This window comes from Python bivittatus, unplaced genomic scaffold, assembly GCF_059951505.1.
Source record: "Python bivittatus isolate LINGU-HERP-01145 unplaced genomic scaffold, Pbiv_v1 ctg000220_np1212, whole genome shotgun sequence".
NCBI classification, from domain to species: Eukaryota; Metazoa; Chordata; class Lepidosauria; order Squamata; family Pythonidae; genus Python; species Python bivittatus.
In genome coordinates this window covers 275,351-298,977 of record NW_028277048.1, presented here as the reverse complement: position 1 = coordinate 298,977, position 23,627 = coordinate 275,351, and the positions used below count along the sequence as shown (strand labels likewise).

Below are 23,627 nucleotides of genomic sequence, written 5' to 3'. Positions count from 1 at the left end.
TTTTACCCAGAGTGACGTCACACTGCCTGTCTTGGACTGTGTGTGTGTTTATTGTGTATCCTTTGATCAGCTGGTCTAAAAGCAGGCGAATCGCCCGAAAGTCGCAGTTGCCGGCAGCTGCGTTTTCTCAACGCGATCGTTAAGAATATTGGAACGGTCGATTAAGGAGGAAGGCCTAGAAGAAGACACTGCACGTATCTACCCAAGCCATGAAGTTCCAATACAAGGAAGACCATCCTTTTGAGTACAGAAAAAAAGAAGGAGAGAAAATCCGAAAGAAATACCCAGACCGGGTGCCTGTGAGTAGAGAGGCATAAGAATCACACCTTTGTGGATAGAATGCATTGAGCTTTGAACTAACCTAATGCGCCTTGCTAATTATTTGGGGAGTTGTATCTTGGCGTCTGATTTTTTTTCCAGATAGGATCACCTCTTGATCCTTTTGGCCTGTTAATATTGTAGTATTGTAACTGAGGAAGGGACAGACATACTGTATGTATCCCCTCCCCCACCATCCTGCCTGTTTCATGTCTCTTCCTGTTTTTTCCATGATTTGTCGTCCAATGTGCTGCTTGAGGTCTAAAGAGGAGTTCATTTCCCTCATTCCAGTACCTGCCCTACCAAACATAGAGGTAGAAGGACCACTGCCGTGTTAATAATGTAACCCTCAAAGCAAGTTTTAAAAGTCCCTAATTATGTTCCTGGAAGGGTCCATTTGCTGAAATTAATTGTAGCCTTATTTTTCTCTTTGATCCTGGCATACTTTTGGTCCTTTTGTGGCAGAGAAGCAGAGAAGTAGACTATGGCCTACTGTTTTAATATGAGGGAGGGACTACAAGAAAGCAACCTCACGGTTGCTCCATTTTCTGATTTTGTTTTTGGTCTTCATCCTCCTCATCTTTCTCAGAGATTACCAAGGATTGTCTGCTTCGCAGTTTTGAAAGGTACTGCTTATCTTTAATATTGTACTCAACTGTGCTTATTTACCACACTGTATACAGTTTTGCACTAAAAAGAAAAGAATGATTTGGTAGGCTTGTATTTTGCAATGCTACTTGGCAGTAAATTGCACTGAGAGCAATGGGGCTAATTTTCAAGTAAAGCTGTTCATAAGCCTGCACTCCCTCACCCACTAACGCAGCATGATTCAAGATACTTGTTTAAGATAGGTCAAGATGGCGAGTATTTGACCATTCAGTCACCAGGAGTCAACCTGTCACCTGATTAAATAGGAAGCTTTCAGTTGGAATTTAATTATAATGTGTATCTTGTTCTTGTTTGATAATATCACATGCTTTTATAGATGGTTCCTTATTCACTCTCGCAACATTATTTTATAAAAATTATTTTGGATTTATGAATGGTAAATAGCTAATATTAATCTGTTCCAGAATTGTCAAAAACTCTTCATGTTGTGATTTACCAGTATTTTTTTCAGCATGTTGAGGTTTACTCTTCTTTGGGAAGTTAGTCTGATACTGCTGTTGGGCAGTACCTGGTTACAGTCCTTTTTTTGCCAAGCCTTGTTAGTAACAGTTAGTAGGGCCTATATATCGAAATGGAATGACTGAAGGATAGCATTCGTCATGACACTGGCTGATCCAACTGAATATTTTACTGGATTTTAATATAACTGTGTATATTGTGACCGTCTTGGGATTTTTTTAAATGAAGGTGAGAGAGAGAATTGTTTTTATATATGCATAACATTTTTTAAGATCTTAAAAATCCTATTAGGCTGTTTTTTGCAGAAATATTTATGTCATTAGGTCAGTTTTTGAAACTTAGAGTCTGGGACATGATAAATACCTTTAATTATAAATAGTAGAAACGTGGGTGACACCTGCATCTTTACTGCAGGCACATAGCTGGGTTTTCCTGATTTTTTAAATTTTTTCAGCCATTTTTCTCCTGCTAAATCATAAAAATACTGAAAGTGCCAGCATTCTCCAGATTTCTACTGTTCCCAAGCACAATCTTAGCTAAATTGTTCTTGTGGAAGAGAAGAATCTTATGTTTGGACTGAATGAACTGCAATACTATATAATTGTGGTGCTCGGTTAATAAGCAATACTATGTCAACTTAAGGTACAGGCCCCATGGTAGAATTTTTCAAATGAAGGATATTGAATGCCAAGACTAGGAAAACAAATTATACAGCAGGAAACAATTTTGAGACTGTAAAAGTGAGGTATGTGGAGTTGAGGGCTTAAATAATAGGCGGTTGTCAAGGGAACAGGCTGATTCTTGAACAGGAGGGCGATGGGATAACAGGGACTTTGCAGCTATTATATTTATTCCACCATATTATTCTGTAATAGGATAAATGACAGATGAAGGTCAACTATGAATTTATTGCTTTATGTATAACTTTTAAGGCTGTCTGTAGCTACAAGGGAAATGGCCTGATGCCTCTGAATATTTCCTCTTCAGAAAAGCCTAATGGGGCATATAATTTGCAATGCAGGTTCATTTTTACTATATTCAGGTGTTAGGTTAAGAATCCTTGGAGAAACTATCCCTCCAAAAGAGGTGAGACTTGTTAGGTCACCAAGATGACTATGTGAGATTTGGCCAAACTAGCTTTTCCTTTAATTTTGGCTACTTAAGATTCATCTTTGAAAACTAAATCCATTGGCAGAAGATATGATCATATATTTGTTTTATTTAGCTGTATTTAAAAAAAAAGCAAAACCAAGCATAGTATTTGAATTAAAATATTACTTAACCCATATGTATATATTCTGACTTCAAAGTCTCATGCAATGGATAACTTGGACTCTTAACTTCAGAAGAAAAGATATTGAGAATTATATTATTCTGCTTCTGCCACAGAACATTAAAATAGTTGGAGGAGGAAGACTTTTTCTAGAAATGGAGCCCTAGCAAATGACAGATTGTACCAGTCTTGTTCTCATCAGGCCTATTAAAGCCTAGTTCTCTGTTAACCCTTCAGTCAATCCTCCTGCGTGCACTTATCTGTGCACCACTGCAAGCATATAGTTTTGTCTTCTTCTCAGTTGACTGATTGATTTATGCACCTCAACATGTTTTCTGTCAGTTATTCCTCTTTTTGTGTTTCTTCACATGCAGATTTCTTTGCACTATTATCTGTCCATTTGACCTTTTCTTCATTCTGATTAGGATCTGTTACTGTCCTTTTCCCCTCTACCATGCAGAATATAGTGGTAACATCATCCTTGGTTGTAATGTGTCTGTGGCTGGTTGCAGAAGCTTACCTAATGAGTTCTACGGGTTGACCAGAGGTCTTTTCAGTCCAGCTTTATTTTTTAGAGAAGTCCACAGGCAGGAGAAGAGTGTAGTAGCATTCTTCCTACTTGTGTTCATATGTCAGTATGCAAAAGCATGCTATCTCCATGCTATGGTGGAGGCAGTATAGAGCCTCTGATGATAGAGACTGCAGTTAGCAGTCATATCTGAGGCTATTGAAAGCTTCATTAATTGGGTGTTGAAAGCCATCCAGTTTGGTGGTTATCCCCACATTCTGAAAAAAACAAATTCCAGATTCTCATGTAGAATGTAGCAAATGGTAGGAAAGACTCAAGAATTTGTTGCTGGATGGAAACTATTGGAAATTCTTCAGACAGTTATTTTGTCATGTGACTATTGGTTTCTATTTTGCAGAATGGATAGGACAAGGGAGAGGCAATGTAATCAAGAGTTTTGAGATGGAGTTTTTTTTCTCTGGTTAAGAAAGATTCCACTAGAAGAGAATATCTGCAGCTCAGGGTTGAACTGTGGAATTCTTGGTGCTCTCTGAGTTTGGTTGTTTTCTTGCAGACATTTCATTTCCCAACTAGGTAACATTATCAGTGCAAGTGAGCATGGGGTTTGCTGCCTGTTTATATATAGTAGTTTGCCCTGCCAGTTTTGGTGGAGGTGTTTCCCCACAAACACAAACAACCAAGCTAAAAAAGATTGCCTAAATTCACCTTCTCTAAGCACATTTCTCTCCTAATTTGAGAGACTGCTTCCATCCTAAATTGGCATTATGGAACTCAGAAAAACTTGAGGGAGTGCCTGTCTCCATATGTTTCTACCCATCTGGTGAGATCAGCTAGAGTGGGCATGCTCCAGGTCCTATCAATTAAGCAATGTCAATGTCTTGCAGGACCCAGGAAGAATGCTTCTGACTTTTCAAATGACCTTGGAGATCCGTACTGTTCCCATCTTACTGATTTTTCACAAATTGTTAAAAACCTGTTTTTTTCCCAGGACTTGGGTTACAATGGCGGTCAAGCCCATTAGAGGTGTGTTATTTTATTTTGTTTGGTTTGGTTTGGTTTGGTTTTTTGGTATCCTTTTGGTTTTTTGTGTTATGGGGTTGGTTCTTCTGGTCAGTAGTATTCCCTTTTCTTTGAGATGTATTGTTTTTTGTTTTTGTTTTTTAACTGTAAACTGCCCAGAGTTGTGGAAAAGAGCGGCCTTGAAAGTGAAATATTGAATAAAATTTAAAAGGTTCAGGTGTGGATTAAACAGTATTATGAGCTGACACTATAATATATAGCTGTACTCTATATGCATGGATCATAGTACAATATTTTTTAAAACTCATCTATATAGAACACACCCACTCCAAATATGAAATTCCCTCTGTGCTTCAAATAAGTTGCTGACAAGTAGCTTACTTAAAACATTAAAAGAGATAGACAGACAGACAGACAGACTAGAAGACAGTGAATGAAATCTGTTGCTTCTAGTATGCTTATTTTAGCACAATAATTTTTGGATTTGTTCTGGAGAATTCTAAGGTTTTTGGGGAGTTTATCAGGGTTCTCTATAGTGGTCTGTGTCTCAGGTCATCTTTCCCTGTTAATTCACAAAAACTATCAAAAATAAGGAACGGGTGTGCTAGGGCTCACTCTTGATTCATAACAGAAGATTGTGGCTAAAAGTTTTAGCAATAATTTGTGAACAGAGTATGTATCCTTGAGCGCCTCACTCATATCTTTGCTGAATCTTCAACAGCTTGCAGGACTTATATGGTGGGTATATGGAATCCTCCAGTAGATTAATTGCATTTGTGAATCTAAAAGATTTGAAAACTGTTACCATTATTGGTGATAAAACTGGTAGAACTACGTTCATGTAAGTGATAGGATAATTAAGGATATTCAGATTATAAAGAATAATCATGCTAGTATTAATTAGGGCTTATATACATATAACAAAAGAAATTATATGTTAGGGCCTCCCATAAAATATATGTGTATAACATAATTTTTATTGTTGGATTGCTTTCTCTTTTTATTGCTATTTTTCTTCTTGTTTTACTTTATTGAATCAATCAATCAAGCTGTCAGATCCAGATAAACCACCAGATGGCAGCAAAGAGTTCCATCAGAGAGCTGCCTTTTTGCAATACAAATCTAATAGCCTTAATTTGGTAGAACTGATGAGTCATAATAAAGACAAAACCAGTTGCATAGCACCTCCTCCTAGTCAGTAGCAATTATAACATCTGCAAAAACTAAAAAACCCCCCCCCCCCATTAAGAGAGAGGCCTTGAGGCCTCTAGCATGAGCCCCAGTCACATAAGAACAGTAAGACCTCCAGTCTGAGACTATATAAAGAGAGAGATCCATTCTAGAATCTGGTAGCCTTACATTAAGATGATGGTGGTTCAGGATGTGAACCAGGGGACACTGAACACTGCTTTCCCCAAATGACTCTGATAGCTAAAAGGTGGGATACTAACTTGAACACATGGAACACTGCTGTAGAAAGTTATAAAGGCCAAAAATATTTGTGTTGACTGATTCATGGAATCTGGGTCACTTGAAGTATATTTATGGAACAAAATAGTAGAATTTCATGACTGTACTGTTAGGGATTCAAGGAGAGCTATTGTTGGACCCAAAATGGGGTTCTTGCCCGGAGACGACTGCCAATAACTTCGCTGGACATAAGAAACCTTTATAAGTTTCCTTTATTGTTGCGCAGCAGTAAAGGGGCTACCTCTGTCAAAAGAGGCGCACCGAACACAAAGAAATCAGGTTTTTTTAATACGTTAAGTTCAAGAAAACAGAGGCAAAAGGAAGAACAATGATTGGTTAGGAGCCTCTTTATGATCTTGTGCGTCATACCAGTACAAACTTAGTTATTATGATGAATGACTGTTGGGTGACAGCTTGTTATCATAAAGAGACAATATGCCTATAAGGGACAGTATACAATACTAGGAAGTCTGGTATCAGAAAGAGATAATATCCAGGGAAGGGTCTGTAACAATCTGTCACTCTCAATTCCCAGCAAAGAAAATCTTCTTGAAACCAGTATAGGTTCAAAGAAAAGCTCATTTATTGAGAAGTAGTGTACAGGTCCAAAGCGTTGCTAAGACTAAGCCTGCGCGTGCCAAAAAGTCACTTTGCCCATTTCTTAGTGCACCCCCTCTTGCCTCCTATCCCCAGCTTTCACAGTCCTCTTCTCCGTCACGCATTGGTACGACCTTGAGCATTCTTGAGAATCTGATAACAGCCCATCTGCTTCTAATGTCTCCTTCCTGGCATGGCCCCCCACCCTCTTTCTATCCACAGTGGCAAAAACGAAGCAAGGAAGCTAGCAAGTTGGCTAATTGATTGCGAGGATTCTGACAGGGTCACTAAATTAGTTTGCATTTATGTATCTCTACCATCAGGAAGGGGTACCAAAAGGAAGGGGAAAATACAGGCTAATTCCTCTGTGCCTTGGGAGGTTTCAGATATGGGTTACTACATCCTTACCCTAAAGAAGGGTCACTAAGGTTAATTGGGAAAGACCCATTATAGGTTAAGGCTGGGAGGGATCAACTATAGATTCTTGTTTTCTCACAGGAATTGCACGTACAGTATTTTTCCATTTTGTGCCCCTCACGATGGTGCATCTTCCAAAAATCTAAAAAAACATGCTAAGTGACGTGCAGTTTGGCTGCTATCAAATAGTAATTTTAATCACGTTCCCTTTTAGAATTGTGTGGTTGATATTTTTGGTGTGTGTGTGTATAATTTTTTTAATCAATTTGTTTATCTGTAGACTGATACACAGGAATTACATATAGACAAGATGTTCAAAATAGACTCAAAAGGTTTTCAGTTCCTCCTCTGCCAGTCCCCCACAATTTCAGTAATGAGCATATGAGGTCAAGGATTAAAGTCCTGTCAACATAAAACATCCACAACAATTTTTAATTTGTTCAACATTTGATTATTAATACATATGTACAAGCATTTCACTGAAAAAGATTAAAGAAAAAGAAATAATTCAAGGTCAAAACAATTTTTAGACCTAGCCAATAACTAACTGGTAGCAATTGTTTTTACTAGCCAGTTGTAAAATATAATTCTTTCCTGATGCTTTCTCAAAATGGACATCAGTTTGGTGAGATTAAATTATGTATTAATACTTGGCCTTTATCTAAATTATTGAATATACCTGTATATAGTTTTTCTAAAAAAATGTTTATTTCTAATTTAATTCACTTCATGGCTTTGGACTTTTTTCTTTCAAATATTAGAGTAATATTTTTCATATCTATCTAAGAAAAAAGATGGGGGAACAGAGAGATAATGGGAGAGACTTGAATATTTTTACAACATTATGGTGAGAAGCCCCACACTTGTTTTATAAGGAGCAATGGATAATATGGCCTCTTTAAGGGAAGTTTATTTACTCTATTTTTTCTTCCTTTCTCTCTAGGTTATAGTGGAAAAGGCACCCAAAGCTAGAGTACCTGATCTGGACAAGAGGAAGTACCTTGTCCCATCAGATCTCACAGGTAAGTATATCTTGTTCCATACATTTTAACTATATTACCTGCTAAATATTCTTTGGACTAATTTCAGTTCCAGTCTCAGCAGCTTACTGGGTGACTTTGAGACAATCACTCTTTCTCTTAGCTCAGCTAAACTCATAAGGGCTTGTCATCAGATAAAGTTGGGGAAGAAATGTTCTGTATGTTGCCTTGAATTGCCCAAGAAAAGCAAGATATAAATCTAACAAATAAATAAAATGAATAAATACGCAAAAATATTTTTAATAAGCAATATATGGGTAAAAATAGAATAGAATGTGACATTCCCCTCTCTGTGTCTCATTGGCTTTGAGTAAATATTTAATACTTCTTTACAGTATAGGAGGAGAAAATCTGCTTAATGCATCTTCATTTAAATAAGAGAAAGGGGAGGGGAGAGGAAGAAGTTCTTAACTTCTTGGATAAATAAATTACATTGAATCTTCTTAACTAGTAGGTAGCATTGTGACTGCTTTAGTGATAGATTTGTTAAGATCTATTTGGTAGTTATCCAATGAAAACTAGTATGAGGCCCGTCTGCTGGTTCTGTTTTGGAAAAGTATAATGACTTTTGTAAGGCATTAAAGACTAGGTTGTTTCCTTGAGCATTTGGGCAAGGAAGTTAAACAAGTCTTCCTGGTTGGTTTCTCTGGCTTTTGTCTTGTTATTGACTGTGAATATGGAATTACTTTTAGCCCTCAGAGTATGTGTTATACTGATAGTTTTTGGTTGTTTATTTTTATTAATCGTGTTGCTGTGTCTTTTTGGTTTTAATCTGTTGTTCACTACTCAGAGTCACTGTTGTGAGATGGGCAGCCATATGAATTGAATGAATGAATGAATGAATGAATGAATGAATGAATGAATAAATACATCATTATATAAATAATCAGTGAGAAACTTTAGTCCTGAATTTCAACATGGACCATTGTTGACACTGTTGTTGTTGGCAGCAGTATGGAAATAGTTTGCCATTACCTTCTGCCAAAATGATTTTTTTTAAACAGTACTTCCAAGTCTAGTTAATGACCCTGGAATTCTAAAGCAGTCCTTCATCCAAGTACCAATAATGGCTGACCCTACTTAGTTTCTGAGACCAACTCTTGAAAACCAAAGAAAATAAGAAGTTTGGATAAATGATTATTTTTTTTCCTTAAAAAATTACAATAACTACAAACAATACAATTAAATTGTATTCCTGGATCAGGAGGCTCTACTCTCAGTCAGTCATGCCCTAGTCATCTCCCAAATGGACTACTATAGTGCGGTCTACATGGGGCTGTCCTTAAAGAGTGCCTGGAAGCTTCAGCTGATGCAAAATGCAGCAGTGGAGGCAATTATTGGTCTCCAAGATCTGCACATGTTACACCTCTGCTACACAAACTCCACTGGTTGCCAGTTTGCTTCTGGGTCCAATTCAAAGTGCTGGTTATAACATTTAAAGCCCTACATGGCATGGAACTGGGACATTTGAGGGACTGCCTCTCCCCAGTTACATCTGCCTGTACATCTGCCAGTTATATCTGCCATCAGGTCCAGCAGAAGAGGCATGTTGCAGGTCCTGTCAGCCAGGGAGTTTCATTGGTCAGGGCCTAGAAAGAAAGCCTTTTCTGTCATGGCCCCTGCTCTGTGGAATGTCATTCCCCCTGAGGTAAAGCTGGCCCCCAACGCTGTTGGTCTTCTGGAAGGACCTTAAAACGTGGTTCTGTCAACTAGCTTGGGAATCCCATGATAGAGTGGAACTTGCTAGATGGTTGTATGACAGTTAATGGAATGCACTCTCTGGATGTTTTGCTGCCATTTTGGGTTTTTGTTACTTGTTTTTACGTTTTTAAAAAATTTAAATTGGTGGTTTTTTAAATATTTTGATTATTATCATGTATGCTGCCCAGAGTCACTATGTGAGATGGGCAGCTATACAAATGTGATTAAATAAAATAAATAAATAAATAGGTTAAAAAGGGAGACAAGAATAACAATTCAAGAAACCAAATATTAATATTTCTTTAATATTCCTCCCACACATTAATACATATCTGGTATAAAGCAATTATGGTTCCCCTGGTTAGTATTAAGATATAAAATCAGACCATATATTTGAGAAGGCTTTAAATTTAGCTTGACCAGTATGCAAATAAAGAGTGCCGGTCAATTTCTCTGCTATGGAGATATGCCAGACATTTTGATACCAGAGCTCTGACATCATACTTTTATCTTTGGAGGGTTTAGCTTTGGATATTCTAGAGGTAGTCAACAAAAATACCACTAATTTTTAGAGCAAATATTATTATTCGTTCCTAAAAATATATTTAGCAAAGCAAGTTGCAGACACATTAATTCTTTGACTTATAACTTTACCAATCACCAAAAACACCTCAGCCCAGAAGGAAAAAACATGGGGATATGACCACCACAAGTGCAAATATATTCCCTTTTCCTCACAACCATTCTAACAAAGAGGAGGTTTTTTGGTTTTTTTGTTTTATCCATACATGTTAGTTTATAAGGAGTCATAGGAGTTATTCTATTTCTATAGAAATAATTTAAGAAATTTTTCTTTAATTTTGGCTGAGGATGATGACACTAATTTCCATTTCCATATTTTATTCCATTTTTGATTCTTAATCTCTTATTGGAAATTTGTTTCCCAAGCCATTTTCAAGCCAATTAGACACTAGTATCTTTGTTCAGTAATAATATTATATAATTTAGAGATGAGTCTTTTAGATGAGTCTTGAAAGATTCAGTACCACTGTTTCAAAGTTTGTCAAAGGTCTGTTTCCTCGAGCTTTGATTTCTGAATTAACAAGATCAACACCGTAAATGAAGTAGCTAAGAAGTTAACTCATTAATTATCAACTCTAAATCAATAAGATCACCAGAATGATAGAAATCCTTCAGTCTGTATAATTTCTGATTCATCTTTGGTTTATAAAATATAATAATGAATATAGGGAATTTAGGGTAGCTAAGAAGAGAACGAGGAGCTAAGGGTTTTAGCCATTTCGCCCATATTGTAAAATTAGCACTCCAAAAAGGATTGTCATTGGCTTTAAGCCTTTTAACAGCATCTGGTAGGAAGAAGGAGTTTTTAATATCTTTGCATATATCTCTGGAGCCTCTATTTCAACACATTTTGGTTTCCATCTCTGCTAATAACCAGATGATATTTCATAAGTGGAAAGCTCCATAATAAAAAGATAAATTTGGAATTCCAAACTTACCCTGAGATGGGACTAAAAGAAAAACAGAGAGCCATATACGTGTTTAGAGATGCTAGTGGCACCAGAATAACTAGTGGGCTAGAGGTCTGTAATCCTTTTGTTAATTTTTATTCTACTTTATCTACTGTAAACCCCATGAATAATAAAGAAGTTAGAGTGGCTAACTTAGAAAGGAGCTCTTACCCCTTTCTCAAAAGAAGAGATAAAGTCATCTCAAATTTGAGGAGATATAAATCACCTGGCCCAGATGGCCTTACAGCCTTGTTTTATAAGAAACCGGGAGATATCGTAATTCCAAAATTAGTGACTCTTTTTAACTCTGTCTTAAGGGGGAGTTCAATTCCAGAATCACGGATGTATTCTAGACCAGGAATTGGCAAACTTTTTCTGTAAAGGGCCAAATAGTCATTATTTTAGGTTTTACAGGCCAACAGGTAAAATTTAGGGTATTATGTAGGTACCAGGAGAGAAAACAAATCTCCACAAAAGTTTATTGATGAAATTGCATCCCTCTGGTCCTGCCACAGCATTTCACTTGACATGGTGGGAACTGTAAAGTGATGACAGCCAGGCGAGGTTGTAAGCTCTGGCAGTCCCACCCCTCCTTAGATGCGGCTGGCAGGTCTGCAGGCCATGGCAGCCATTAGGTGGTGCCAGCCCACTAGCAAGGAAGGTGCTGATAGGGCATCCCACCCCCAGCCTTTGGCTCCACTCCTCACTCCAGGAGCTCAGCTGAGGCTTGGACCTGGTGATCTGCTGCCCACCTGTCCATTCTTAGCTTGTGGGCCATACAAAAACAGGTGGTAGGCTGGATTTGGCCCATGGGCCATAGTTTGTTGACCCCTCTTCTAGACTGACCCTGTGTCCTGTCCCAGGCCAAACATGCACAAACACATGAGTGGAATGGTTGCAAATTGTACTGATAGTCTTTTAAAAGAAGTACAGGAGTGGCAGGGAGAACATGAGCACAAATGCACACACAAGTGGGAAAGAAGTTCCAAAACTCAAGCAAACCTGCCTTATTAGAGTCCCAAGATTTCCAAGTCCAAAGTAGCAGGCAAAAGAGTAGTCAGAGTGAGGTCTGAGGGTCAAAGCATCACAGAAGGTTCAACAGCCAGTCTGGGATCCAAAGTCAGAATCATGGGATTCAGAAGTCAAGATCTGAGGCACACGGAGCCTGGGTTAGTGAATGACAGTTTCCAATGGAGAGGCTTGGGCATGCTGCTCTACTTAAAGAGAGTAGAGTGCTGGTGTTGCTCATTATGGGAAGTCATGGCTCCTTTCCTGTAAGGTCTTGCAGAGTGCCTCAGCTCCTGTTGATTAAAATATGGCCCTACCTCAACTTCCTGCAATTTCTCAGGTGGCAGTTCATCTGGTGTCTCCAGAACAGGCTGCTCATTGTCATTTTCCTCTTCTGAGTCAGACGCTCAGACGCTCTCCATGACACCTTGTTTCTTAAGCCATAAAGATAAAGAACTGGTAGAATCTTATTGTCCTGCACCTTTGCTTTATCAAGAATTAAAGATTTTTCAGCTTGTTTGGCAAAAAGACTAAACTCCTTCTCAAGGTACTGCCTAAATACTGATCAAGCTGAATTTATTAAAGGTAGACAGATTGCAGATCCAACTCGCTGTATTCAAAATTGCCTTGTATTATAGCAGACAAACTGAAACTCCCTTAGCAATTCTTACCTTAGATATTTTTAAGGCCTTTGATTGACTGCAGTGACCTATTTGATTACATTGGTGGAACATCTTCAAATGGAAACTGGATTCATTAACATTCTTAAACAAGTATATGGTAAATTCTTTGCAAAAATCTTAATACAGGTAGTCCTCAGTTTAAGAATGAGTTCTGTTCCCAAGGTCTGTTCTTAAGTTGAATTTGTATGTAAGCTGGAACAGCATTATTGTGTATAAGTAGTATTGTGTAATGAACTATTGTGTATTTAACTCAAATTTTACTAGAATAGAGTCCGTTCTTAACGATGGGTCGTCCGTAAACCGGGCGTTCTTAACCCGGGGACTAACTGTAAATCTATGCAATACTGAACCATTTGCATCACTAGGGGCACAAAACAGAGACATCCATTATCTTACTTATTCATGCTGGCCACTGAACCTCTAGCTCAAGCTATTAAACACGACCAGCTTATCAGAGGCCTCTTAATCAACAAAACATATAATCAGATGACATAGCCCTAATATTAGGACACCCTATTCATGTAGTTCCTTGAGTTACCAGAGCAATTGGCAAAATTTAAGTTTGTAGGAGACTTAAAATTAAACTTTTCAAAATTGTTGTGAGCCAAAACATCAAGCATAATCTTTTAAAACTTGTTGGTATTCTAGAAATTGCCAAAACGATATGGTATTTGGAAATCATTTTTTTTTAAACTCAGTTTGGTACATTGAACTTTGCCCCTGAAATAAAATCTACTAAAATAATAATTAAAAAACAAAACAAAACAGGATAATATCAAGTTATCATGGCTTGGAAGAGCTGCAGCCACTAAGATGGTTTTGGTCTCTAAATTTATTGTTTTTAATTCAAGTTTTACCAATTCATTTATCTTTGTTAACTCCTAATGTTAGGAAACATTATTTCCTAACTTTAAACTTACTGGGAAAAGACTGAGGTTACTAGTCAATGAACCCTCTTTTATTCCCACACTTCCTCTGCCCATGTTACAATACAACTCAGCAGGATAATAACCACAGGACTGCTTCCTATATCCAATGGGCATCCTACAACTGTAACTACCTTTGAAAGTTAAAAGTCCAACTTTTGCTGGACAGCTTACAGTGGATGTGCTTATAGTCACTTTTGTATGAATCAGTGTCTTAAAGGGAAGGTGTTTCAATAAGCACAGAGGGGAAAAAAAGCCATTGTAAACATTGGTGCATCTCTACACTCCATATAAATTTGCCGGTGTATACAACTAGTTCACTCAGAGCAATTATGACTGAAATGTGATCTCCCCAATAGTTCTGCATGTTCTCAGGAATGATTGGGTGGGGGGTTCTGAATGGTGTAAACTAAACCTATAAAAGGGTTGTAACGTGTGTTTCAGACAATGCTATAGAACAGCCTGGAGGGATATTAGCACTATCACAAAGAGGTCCATAGAAAAAGTACCTCTGAATCTGCAGAGTCAAATGTTGGGAGTGTAAACAAAACTGTATGGTAGCTTGCATTGGCTCTTTATTTCATTTGGTAAATTAATATATTGACCTTCAAGGTAATAGGCAGTTTAAAAAAAAATCAGTATAAGAAGAATTAAATATCAAATTAAAAAGTATAGCAGCAGAAAATGCAACAAACTGAGAACGAAATAACATTAGTTTTTGTTTTGTTTTGTTTTGTTTTGTTTTAACTCCTGGTGACTGCCTAGACTAGTCCCTGAAGATTTCTCAACAAGATTTTTTGGAAGTGGTTTGCCATTACCCCCTTCCTAGGGCTGAGAGAGAATGACTGGCCCAAGGCCACCCAGCTGGCTGTCTTCATGCCTAAGGCGGGACTAGAACTCGCAGTCTTCCGGTATCTAGTCTGGTGCCTTATCCACTACACCAAACTGGCTCGTAGCTAATTTTAAGACAGAAGAATTAAAATATCTTCACATAGTACTGGAAAGACATCAGTGTTCTCATTCACCTCATTTCAGAAGAAGAGGCAACCAGATGGAGCAACAACTCCATCAAAGATTTCTATATGAGGGGAAATTATCTATATCTGATACATTTTTTTCTTTGTTATTTCCCACTTCTTCTGCCTTTTCTAGTTGGTCAATTCTATTTCTTGATCCGAAAGCGAATCCACCTGAGGCCAGAGGACGCCCTGTTCTTCTTTGTCAACAACACCATTCCTCCTACCAGTGCTACTATGGGTCAGCTGTATGAGGTAAATACTAGCATTCCTTTTCTAATGGTGGAAATGATGGAACAGTCCCTGCATAGCAAATAATATTGCTCTGTATTTAATACAATGCTTTTGCTGCATGAAACTAAATAATTCCACTTCCCATTGTCCCATTGCATCTCCAAGCATAATTTCTGAACTTTTTTGGATTTTTTCTGAGGGACCTCCAAGCACCTATTGCTGGAAGACTCAGTCTCTTATCTACAGATGAACAGCTTGTGCCCCGGAGCCTATTTCTGACACATTATATATGTATTATATGAGGCTTACTCAGGGCTGGCCCTTATGTGCTCCAAAGAGGGTCTCTTCTGTATGCCTAGGGTATGGTGATCATTCAAGCAGCAAAGAAATTAACCAAAGAATCCCATTTTCCACTGAGAATGAGTGGTCTCCTGCCTAGCACCTAATATACATATCAAACTTTAGGGCTATTTCAATTATGCAGTCACAATCATGACAATTAAGAATATGAGATATGCTTTCTTGGATGAAGCAAAGAATCTTCCCAATTCTTGCCACTACTCATGTTAATCCATCATAATTTGACAGGAAGAAATCCTTGGGGAAAATTGTGTGTGTGTGCGCGCACATGCATGTGTGTTTGAATGTAAATAAAAGGCCAGGTGTTGCTGATTAGTAAAAGGATAATGGTGGTTCCAAATTATATTAATAAGCAGTGACTTTTTCCATCTCTGCTATACATACCTATTATTTTCTGTTCTGTTCTTATTCTTTTGTCAAATTGGATTACATTAAGATGGATGGCAATGAGTTTAGGAAACAAGTCCTTCTGTCTGTCTGTCTGTCTCTCTCTCTCTTTCTCTTAACTGCCAGCTTATCTCACAGCTAATATCTTGTCTCATTCAAAATCTTTTTTTAAAACATAGCTATTCATATTTGAAGCAATGGTGTCTGTTTTCTAAAAATAATGTTAGGAAGCATCATTGAAGATTAAGTAGATTATAATCTACAGGAGGACTAACTTTTGTCAGTTTCAGAGAATTCAAGAAGGCTTCTTTGCTTAAATAGGGATGTGAGAAACAAGAGTTAGCCGTATCTCAATAAGGCTCTCTCCTTAAATATGGTAAAGCATTCTGCCTTGCTGTTAGGCTTGCCTACTGCGATTGGCTATCCTGCCTTGTCAAATATGGCTTCTGGAAGTTTCAAAGATGGAGAAGAATGGGTTGGGTGATCTTGGGCCAGTCACTTCCTCTCAGCCCAACTACCTACTTACCTACCTACCTACCTACCTATTTATATTTCAAATTTGTCACTGCCCATCTCACTACAGAGTGACTCTGGGCAGTTTACAGTAAAAACAGAATAAACAATTAAAATAGATTAACCTACCTCACAGGGTTGTTGTTGTGGGGAAAATAGGAGACAGAAGTATTAGGTATGTTTGCTGCCTTGAGTTGATATATATTAATAAAAAGAGCAGCTGGTTCCCTCTGACATTTGGAAATGAGGGGTATACTTCGTTGAGGCAGACTGCTTCTTCAAAGCTCCATATGTGTGATAAAATTCTGGGAAAGCAGAGGAAGAAAAAACAAAAAGGACCATTGCAGAAAAAATCTCTGAGCCCAGGGGAGGAGGGAAGCATGAGAACAAGACTCAGGACAACTCCACCTAATTGCACTAGGTATAAGTTGAACTGGAGAATTGCTTTGACAGGCTTCAAGGCAGGTCCTTTGGTGTGTTTCAAATTCTTTAATAAGACTGGAATACAGGTAGTCCTTGCTTGACAACCATTCTCAGTAACTGTTTGAAGTTATGACAGCACTGAACAAATGGTACTGACGCCCAATCCTTGAAGTTATGGTCATTGCAGCGCCCCTGTGGTTACATGATCAAAATTTGGGCGCTTGATAGCCTGCCCGCATTTATGGCAACAGGTGTGCTTCAACCTCCCCCTGTCCACCTATCTCCCCCTCCATCTCTGCCCTTTTGGCCACTCTACGCTCTGCTGCCCCTGCCACTCTGCACTCTGCCACCCTGCGCTCTGTTGCCCCTCTTTCAGAAGGCCTTATGAGACCTCAGGAACAACCTTGGGAAGAAGGCCTCACGCAACCAATAGCTGCCTCATGAAGGGCTAGGCTGGGCATGGGAGGAAGAAGACAGTTGGGGGCAGCACGGGTGGCAGAGCACAGGGTGCCTTGTGCGACCTCCCACCCTTGGCAGCAGCCATCCATGGCCTGACTGTGCTCACACCAGGCCACAGCAACCACTTACCCACCCACTAACCTGCTTGTGAGCTGCCTGGGACTCACAACTTCCTGCTGGCTTCCCCATTAAATTTGCTTCTTGGAAGCCGGAAGGAAGTTGCAAGGAGGTCCTTGCTTAACGACCAGCGATTCTTGCTTAACAACGGCAATGGGGACTGCCATCACTAAGTGATGTGGTCACATGACATCGTGCTTTACAACTGCATCGCTTAGCGATGGAAATTCCAGGCCCAATTACTGTTGGTTACATACAGGTGGTAGTTACATACTGGACTACATACAGGTAGTCCAGTCCCAGACTACCTGTATGGATAGACTGTCTAGCTGATAGATTGCTACTTCAGACTATATCAGTTGTCCACTTCAGGATAGAATTAGGAATCCTTCTGCAAAGCCAATAGAATTCTCTTCCTCAGTCCCTGAGGCTTAAGAGCAGGTGCTCTTCATTCATGTGTCTAAAACCTTTATCTGCAGGGATTTTCTTCAGAAGCTCCAGAGAATGGGGTTTTTCTTTTTTTTAAGAGTTATACAGTGATACTACAATTGATAATACATAACAATAAACATACAGTATACGTAAACCAAATAACTATTATAGGAATTACTATATGCATAAAAGGAAAAGTCTAAGTAAAACTAATTAAGGGGGGAAAATAAAAGAAATACATTTTAAATACTGTGTTAAACTTATATGAAATCTCATTGTCTAATCCTGCCATTCTGTTGAAACAAAGCTTATTCAAAGACTGAGAACTGACAAGTTTCACTGAACCAACATTTAGAATCTGGTGTGCAAACATCTTTCTTGAAGTACATTATCACCTTCACATCAGTCCAGTATGATTTATACTGGATTTATACTTCGTAAACTGAGACGTTCCAAATTTTTGACATGTACTTTAATAACACATTGACACACCTTCCAAGAACTTAGTTCACCTCAGTAATAATATTTAACCAGTAAAGAACTACTAGTGAACATAAAAATAACATATGCGCTAAAGTCTCTTAAATTTTATTATATCTCTAGCATCCTTTTTCTAACATCCTTTGTACAAAACATACCTAAGATTTCTTAAAACCTGAAGCCATTGATTTTGCAATATAAGGTATTCTAGTTCTGTATATTACTTGTATATGAACCAAATTTATTTTGTGATTTTTAAAAAAATGATAAAAAATTGTTGGGTTGGTCTCTATAAAAGCCTTCTCCAGTACACCCAATGCTTCCAAAAATTCAGAAGCTTCCAACAGTGAAACCAGTTTTCCAGCTCTATATATTTTACCAGTTGGTTATTGTAGTTAAGTTACATCCTTCTTGTAATGCTTCAGAGGTTTAAAGATATAATTACTTATCTGCTTGAAAGTGTTAATCCTATTTTTGCTAAAATTCTAAAAACAGCAGCAGCAAATTTTTCAGGCCATATTAAAACAGGGATTATTCCACAGTATTGAGAATTGGTATCAGATTTTATTTTTTTTGCCCAATAAGATCCAAAAGTTTCTAACAACTTTTAATGCTGGAAAAATAAACACATTCCTACTGTGATTAAAACCAAGAATTTACCAAGTAGTAACTCTTCAACTGAGACCACAATGGAAAATAACCAGTGTCCTTTTAACTACAGTACATTAGTGAAGTTAACAAGCCAACATATTAAAAATACAAGGAAAGAGATTCAGGCTAGAGGAACAAATTAACATATGAAGTGGTAAGTTCTGTGTGAAGTGGTCTTCACACAGGGGCTGGATGCTCATCGGTTAGAGATGCTCCTGCACTGAGCAGTTGTTTGGAGTAGATGAACTCTAAGGTACCTTCCATCTTTATATTATGATTCTAAACTGCAAAATGAAAAAAGAATATATAAGACAAAATGGATGGACTATACTTTCTACACTAAGTAAAAATGTAGCCAAGACACCCAGTCAGTTCTCTAAACCAATACTGTCAATCATTTCTGAGTAAACTGTTGAAACAATTTTGCAATAATCTGGCAATCCATTTATTGCCTGACATACTAAGGGCCATTTCCAGGTCATAGAATTTCTTCACACCAGTATTCAGGAATAATCCAAAGTTTGCATGATAACAATAATATGGTTTTTGCTCCCTGATGTCTGGCCTTGAGACCTGCTGCTTGGAATTCTTTGTTTCTCCATAATATCTGGGAACAACTCTGGAAACAGCATGAGATTCCCCCCCCCAACATTCTAGAACTTTTGCATTCTTCATTGTTTCTAATATTTTATCACATTCAAACTTGTGAAGAAATTCACAAGGGTTGGGAAATTGTGAAGACTTGTACCTTGAAGTAGATTTAATGAATCCAAACATTACGATCTGATTGAAATAGCTTCTGAAAGCATGTTATTGTGAGACCTACTAAAGCTTGTTTATGTTCCAAATTAAAAAAATAGAAAAAGCTTTTTTTCTGCCTTATATGCCTGATCTTAGATCCAGTCCAGAGCTTCTTGGCAGGGCACCAACTTTTGTTTTACTTCAAGCAACTAATGCTGTTATCAATTTCTTATATGCCTTATGCTTAGCTTCTTGCCAAGAAGTTTAGGTGCCAAAATATACCCCAAAAATTGGGTTCGGCTTATCAGTGGATGGGTGTATATGTGCACCCCCAATAGACAGACAGACAGACTAGATAGATAGATAGATAGATAGATAGATAGATAGATAGATAGATAGATAGATAGATAGAATATGCATGTATTACTGTACTAATATATTATGTATGTTATAAAACACTCCAAAATCAAAAATCAAAAAGAATGAGATAAAGGATAAGATAGATAAATATCAATAGATGTTCTGATATTTTCTTTCTGCACCCAAGTGAATCATCTTGCACACCCCTACAGTCTGTACATGTTGCAGACCACTATTCTAGTTACCTCTGTGCCAATTTTGTTATCTGGAAAATTCAATTTCCTGCAAGTTCCAGCTGAAATCTGAGGTTGAAGTAAGGGAAAATGGAGAGTCCCATGCATTTCCAACTTCATGTCCCGAAACTTCTGTTTTCAAAAGGAGAAAACCTAACTAGCAGAATGGGAGGGGAGTTGGGGAAACTAGCTTGTTGTATATGTGCCAAAACCTATGTATATCTGCTTGAGGTTGAAAAAAATTCTGATTCTCTGTCTGGCATGTAGCTGTCATCTTGTCTGTTTAAACTACATATTTGAAACCGACCTTTTTCTAAGCAGATACTCACCAAATCACTATTTTCATTCATTCTTGAGTCTGAATGGTCCAGTCACTTTTTCAGTACTCTCTCACCGCTTTTCCACTAATCTAACCTAACAAAATAGTTTCCCCCCCGGATCGTATGAATTCAGAATGTTGTGCAGTTTTCTCAAAAGTCATTCCATTCTATCTCTATTATTACCATTTTGTGGATCAAAACACGCACTCACCATCACCTTATGAATATCTACTTTCAGTACACTCAAGACAATCTACATGACATCAGTTCATGCTTTTTGACATTAATTTTACCCCTTTCATAATGAAATTTCATTCCAGAAATGTATTTGTCAACACCACAAGATCAGGCAACCTTCATTCAGCCCTTCATCCTTTTCCTTCCTGTTAGTTTAACAAACTCTCAGCATAAGTATTTTTTAAAATGTTGTTTATTATTTGATGCCCTTTACCTTTTACATCTCTTACATTCCAAGTTGCAATGTCCAAATGTCATAGTTTTCTCCAGATTGAGCCATATATATTAGTGTCCATTATCTGTCATGATCTTTGTCAATCAAAGCTTCCAGATAATGTTTTAATAACAGAAGTAAAAAGTAAATTAGGGTAGCTACTAGTTTCAATCATATTCATGCCACCCATATCATTCTCTGCTAAAAATAGCAATTTGTTGTTCAGTCGTTAAGTCATGTCCAACTCTTTGTAATCCCATGAACCATATTGTGCCAGGCCTTCCTGTCCTTCACTGCCTCCCTGAGTTTGCTCAGTTTCATGCTCATTGCTTCAGTGATGCTATCTAACCACCTCATCCTCTGCTGTCCCCTTCTCCTTTTGCCTCCAATCTTTCCCAGCATCAGGGTCTTTTCCAAAGAGTCCTCTCTTTGCATGCTCAAGTTGGGATCTCTAATCTAAAGACTTTGTACGCCAATGTATTGTCGTATAGATATTTCTTTTAAAAAGTTATATGCTAGTATATATTTAAAAAGTAATCTTGACTCTGCCTCTGATGACATATGTAGACACATCTGTACTGTTTTCATGGCATGATATGGAAGTGGTTTGCTACTGCCTTCTTCCAGGATGTTTTTTTCTCACTTTACACTCTGCTGTACAGTGCTGGGATTTTCTGGTACTTCATACTTCCAAGTACTAACTAGATCCAATCTGCTTTAGCTTTTTCAAGATCAGCCATGGTTGGCCAGGTGGTGCCACCTACTGGATTTGTAAGGAACAACAGGATTTCAATGTGAAAAAAGTATAAGAATAGGACACATTAGAACATTGAAGAAAAAAACCTTTCCTCTCTTTTAGCCTGTGCTTCTGGCTGGAACTTTTCCTTATAGATTACTTTACTGCTTTACCAATCTGTTCCTGCTTTTCCTTTTTTAAAAAAATGAAATTCTTTTAAAAGAAAATTTTAAATTATTATAAGCTAGAACTGTTACATGCCAAGTCTGGCATGCTGTCACTGCTTCTATATATTTAGCTGATTATGATCTCTATTTCTCCCTCCCCCCTTTTTTATTTTATCAGGATAATCATGAGGAAGATTACTTTCTCTATGTGGCTTACAGTGATGAAAGTGTTTATGGAAAGTGAATCTATGCATTGCTAGCCTTATAGATGGATTGGACTGAAAGAGTTGCTGCGGAAGGAATTTGTGTCTGGCAAAAGCAGGAAACAGGAAAAAGAACTGGACAACAAACCACGTATTCATGTCATAATTTCTTGCACCGTTATTATTAGATAATTACTATTCAATCATGAGAAAAGAGCGAGGGTTTTAAAGCCATCTGGTGGTTGGTGCTTTACCATATTCCCTCAATTTCCATTCCTATAACTGGTGTGTCCATAAGTTTGCCACATGGGAACAAGTAGAAGACAGGAGTGGGCAAGCAATTACCTAGCAATACAATCCATTCCTTTCCATACCAGGTCAGGTCAGCTAAAGGGATTTAATGGCAAGTTATTCAATCTCAGTTGGCTTTCCCTTCAACATCCCAAAATTAATGTTCCTTATTTTAATGTATTTCTTCTCCTGCCCTATCTACCCAGCAAACACATGAAAGAGGCTTAACATCAATTGCTGTTTTCTAAAATCATTACAATCCCTTGTCCCTTGATTTAGTTCAGATATTGCACTAATAGTCTGGTTAACAGAATCATATTAATGCCACTTGTTATAATGGAAGTTGTGCATAGTAGTTACCTAGCTAGCTCAATTAAACTTTAACAAGTATAGCACACACTCTTCTCTCAGAATATAATCAGAATCTGGACCTTGGTATTCAATACTTAATACAGTTTCACTAACTGCATGAACGTTCTGTGATGTTCTGTGTCCTTGCTTTGTTAGCAAAGGCTATTCCCATCTAGGTCATGGTTACAGTAGCTAAAACCTGTGCTATATTGCTATGAATGAAATCCCTTGAAGCTAACTTTTACCCACAGCCTTGCTGAAACCCATATTCTGCAACTTCTTATGAAATAATCCTTTTCATGATAACTATCCTCCATACACTCCTCTACTCCTGCTTCATCATAGCCTTATTATTAAAAGCCTGGGGAAGATTTTACCCAACTAAGCAAAGCAGTTTCTAAAGCAACTGATATTCCCTCTTCTTGGTACAGCAATTATTCTATAACGGCAGGTAAAAATGAAAAATTAGGACATTTTATGTTGAGACTTATGTTTCTTAGTTTTATGGTAACTTGGAGGGTATTAAAAGAAAGACTGTCTGTGAAATTATGGAAATTGACACTATTAGCCTCTTTTTTTTTTCCTGCTTTGAAGTGTCATTCTAATAATTTTTTTTTAAATAGCAAAGGAATCCGTGAAACAAGTGTCATTAAATTATATCTAAAGAGGTGATGAAGGGCTGTTTTAGAAGAATGGCAGAGCTGAGGGAACTTTTAGGATGAAAACTGCAAAAAGGAATGACTGGAATGTGCTACACCAATAGCCAGACAATGAGAACTAAGGTTTCTTTGTTTTGTTCAAAATAAAATAAAACTGGATACCATTTCTGTAGTTGATTCTGTTCTAATGCTAATTTTTTTCCTTTCAGTTCAAATTCTAGTTTACTTCTGTTTGCTCAGTAACTTTATCATTCAGGGAGTCTTTAGGAGTCACATTCTCAATCCTTTCAAGACAGATGAGTCCAAAATTCCTCATATGAGCTAAATCACAGTGCGTAAAATGCTTACCTGTATGCTGCTGCTAATCATTAAGGAATGTTAATGGGATTTCAGTTTACTCA

The 23,627-nt window shown here is 37.7% G+C and overlaps 1 protein-coding gene across 1 annotated transcript; it reads left to right on the top strand.

Annotated features, from left to right (window-relative positions):
- Positions 1-14: 14 nt before the first annotated feature.
- On the top strand, positions 15-23,390 carry LOC103057849 (gamma-aminobutyric acid receptor-associated protein-like 1). The gene is made up of 4 exons (XM_007439126.4): positions 15-299; positions 7,696-7,774; positions 14,795-14,913; positions 21,901-23,390. Exons 1-4 carry the CDS (start codon positions 210-212, stop codon positions 21,964-21,966), a joined length of 354 nt encoding a protein of 117 aa, XP_007439188.1. The 5' UTR covers positions 15-209; the 3' UTR covers positions 21,967-23,390.
- The last annotated feature ends 237 nt before the right edge of the window (positions 23,391-23,627 follow it).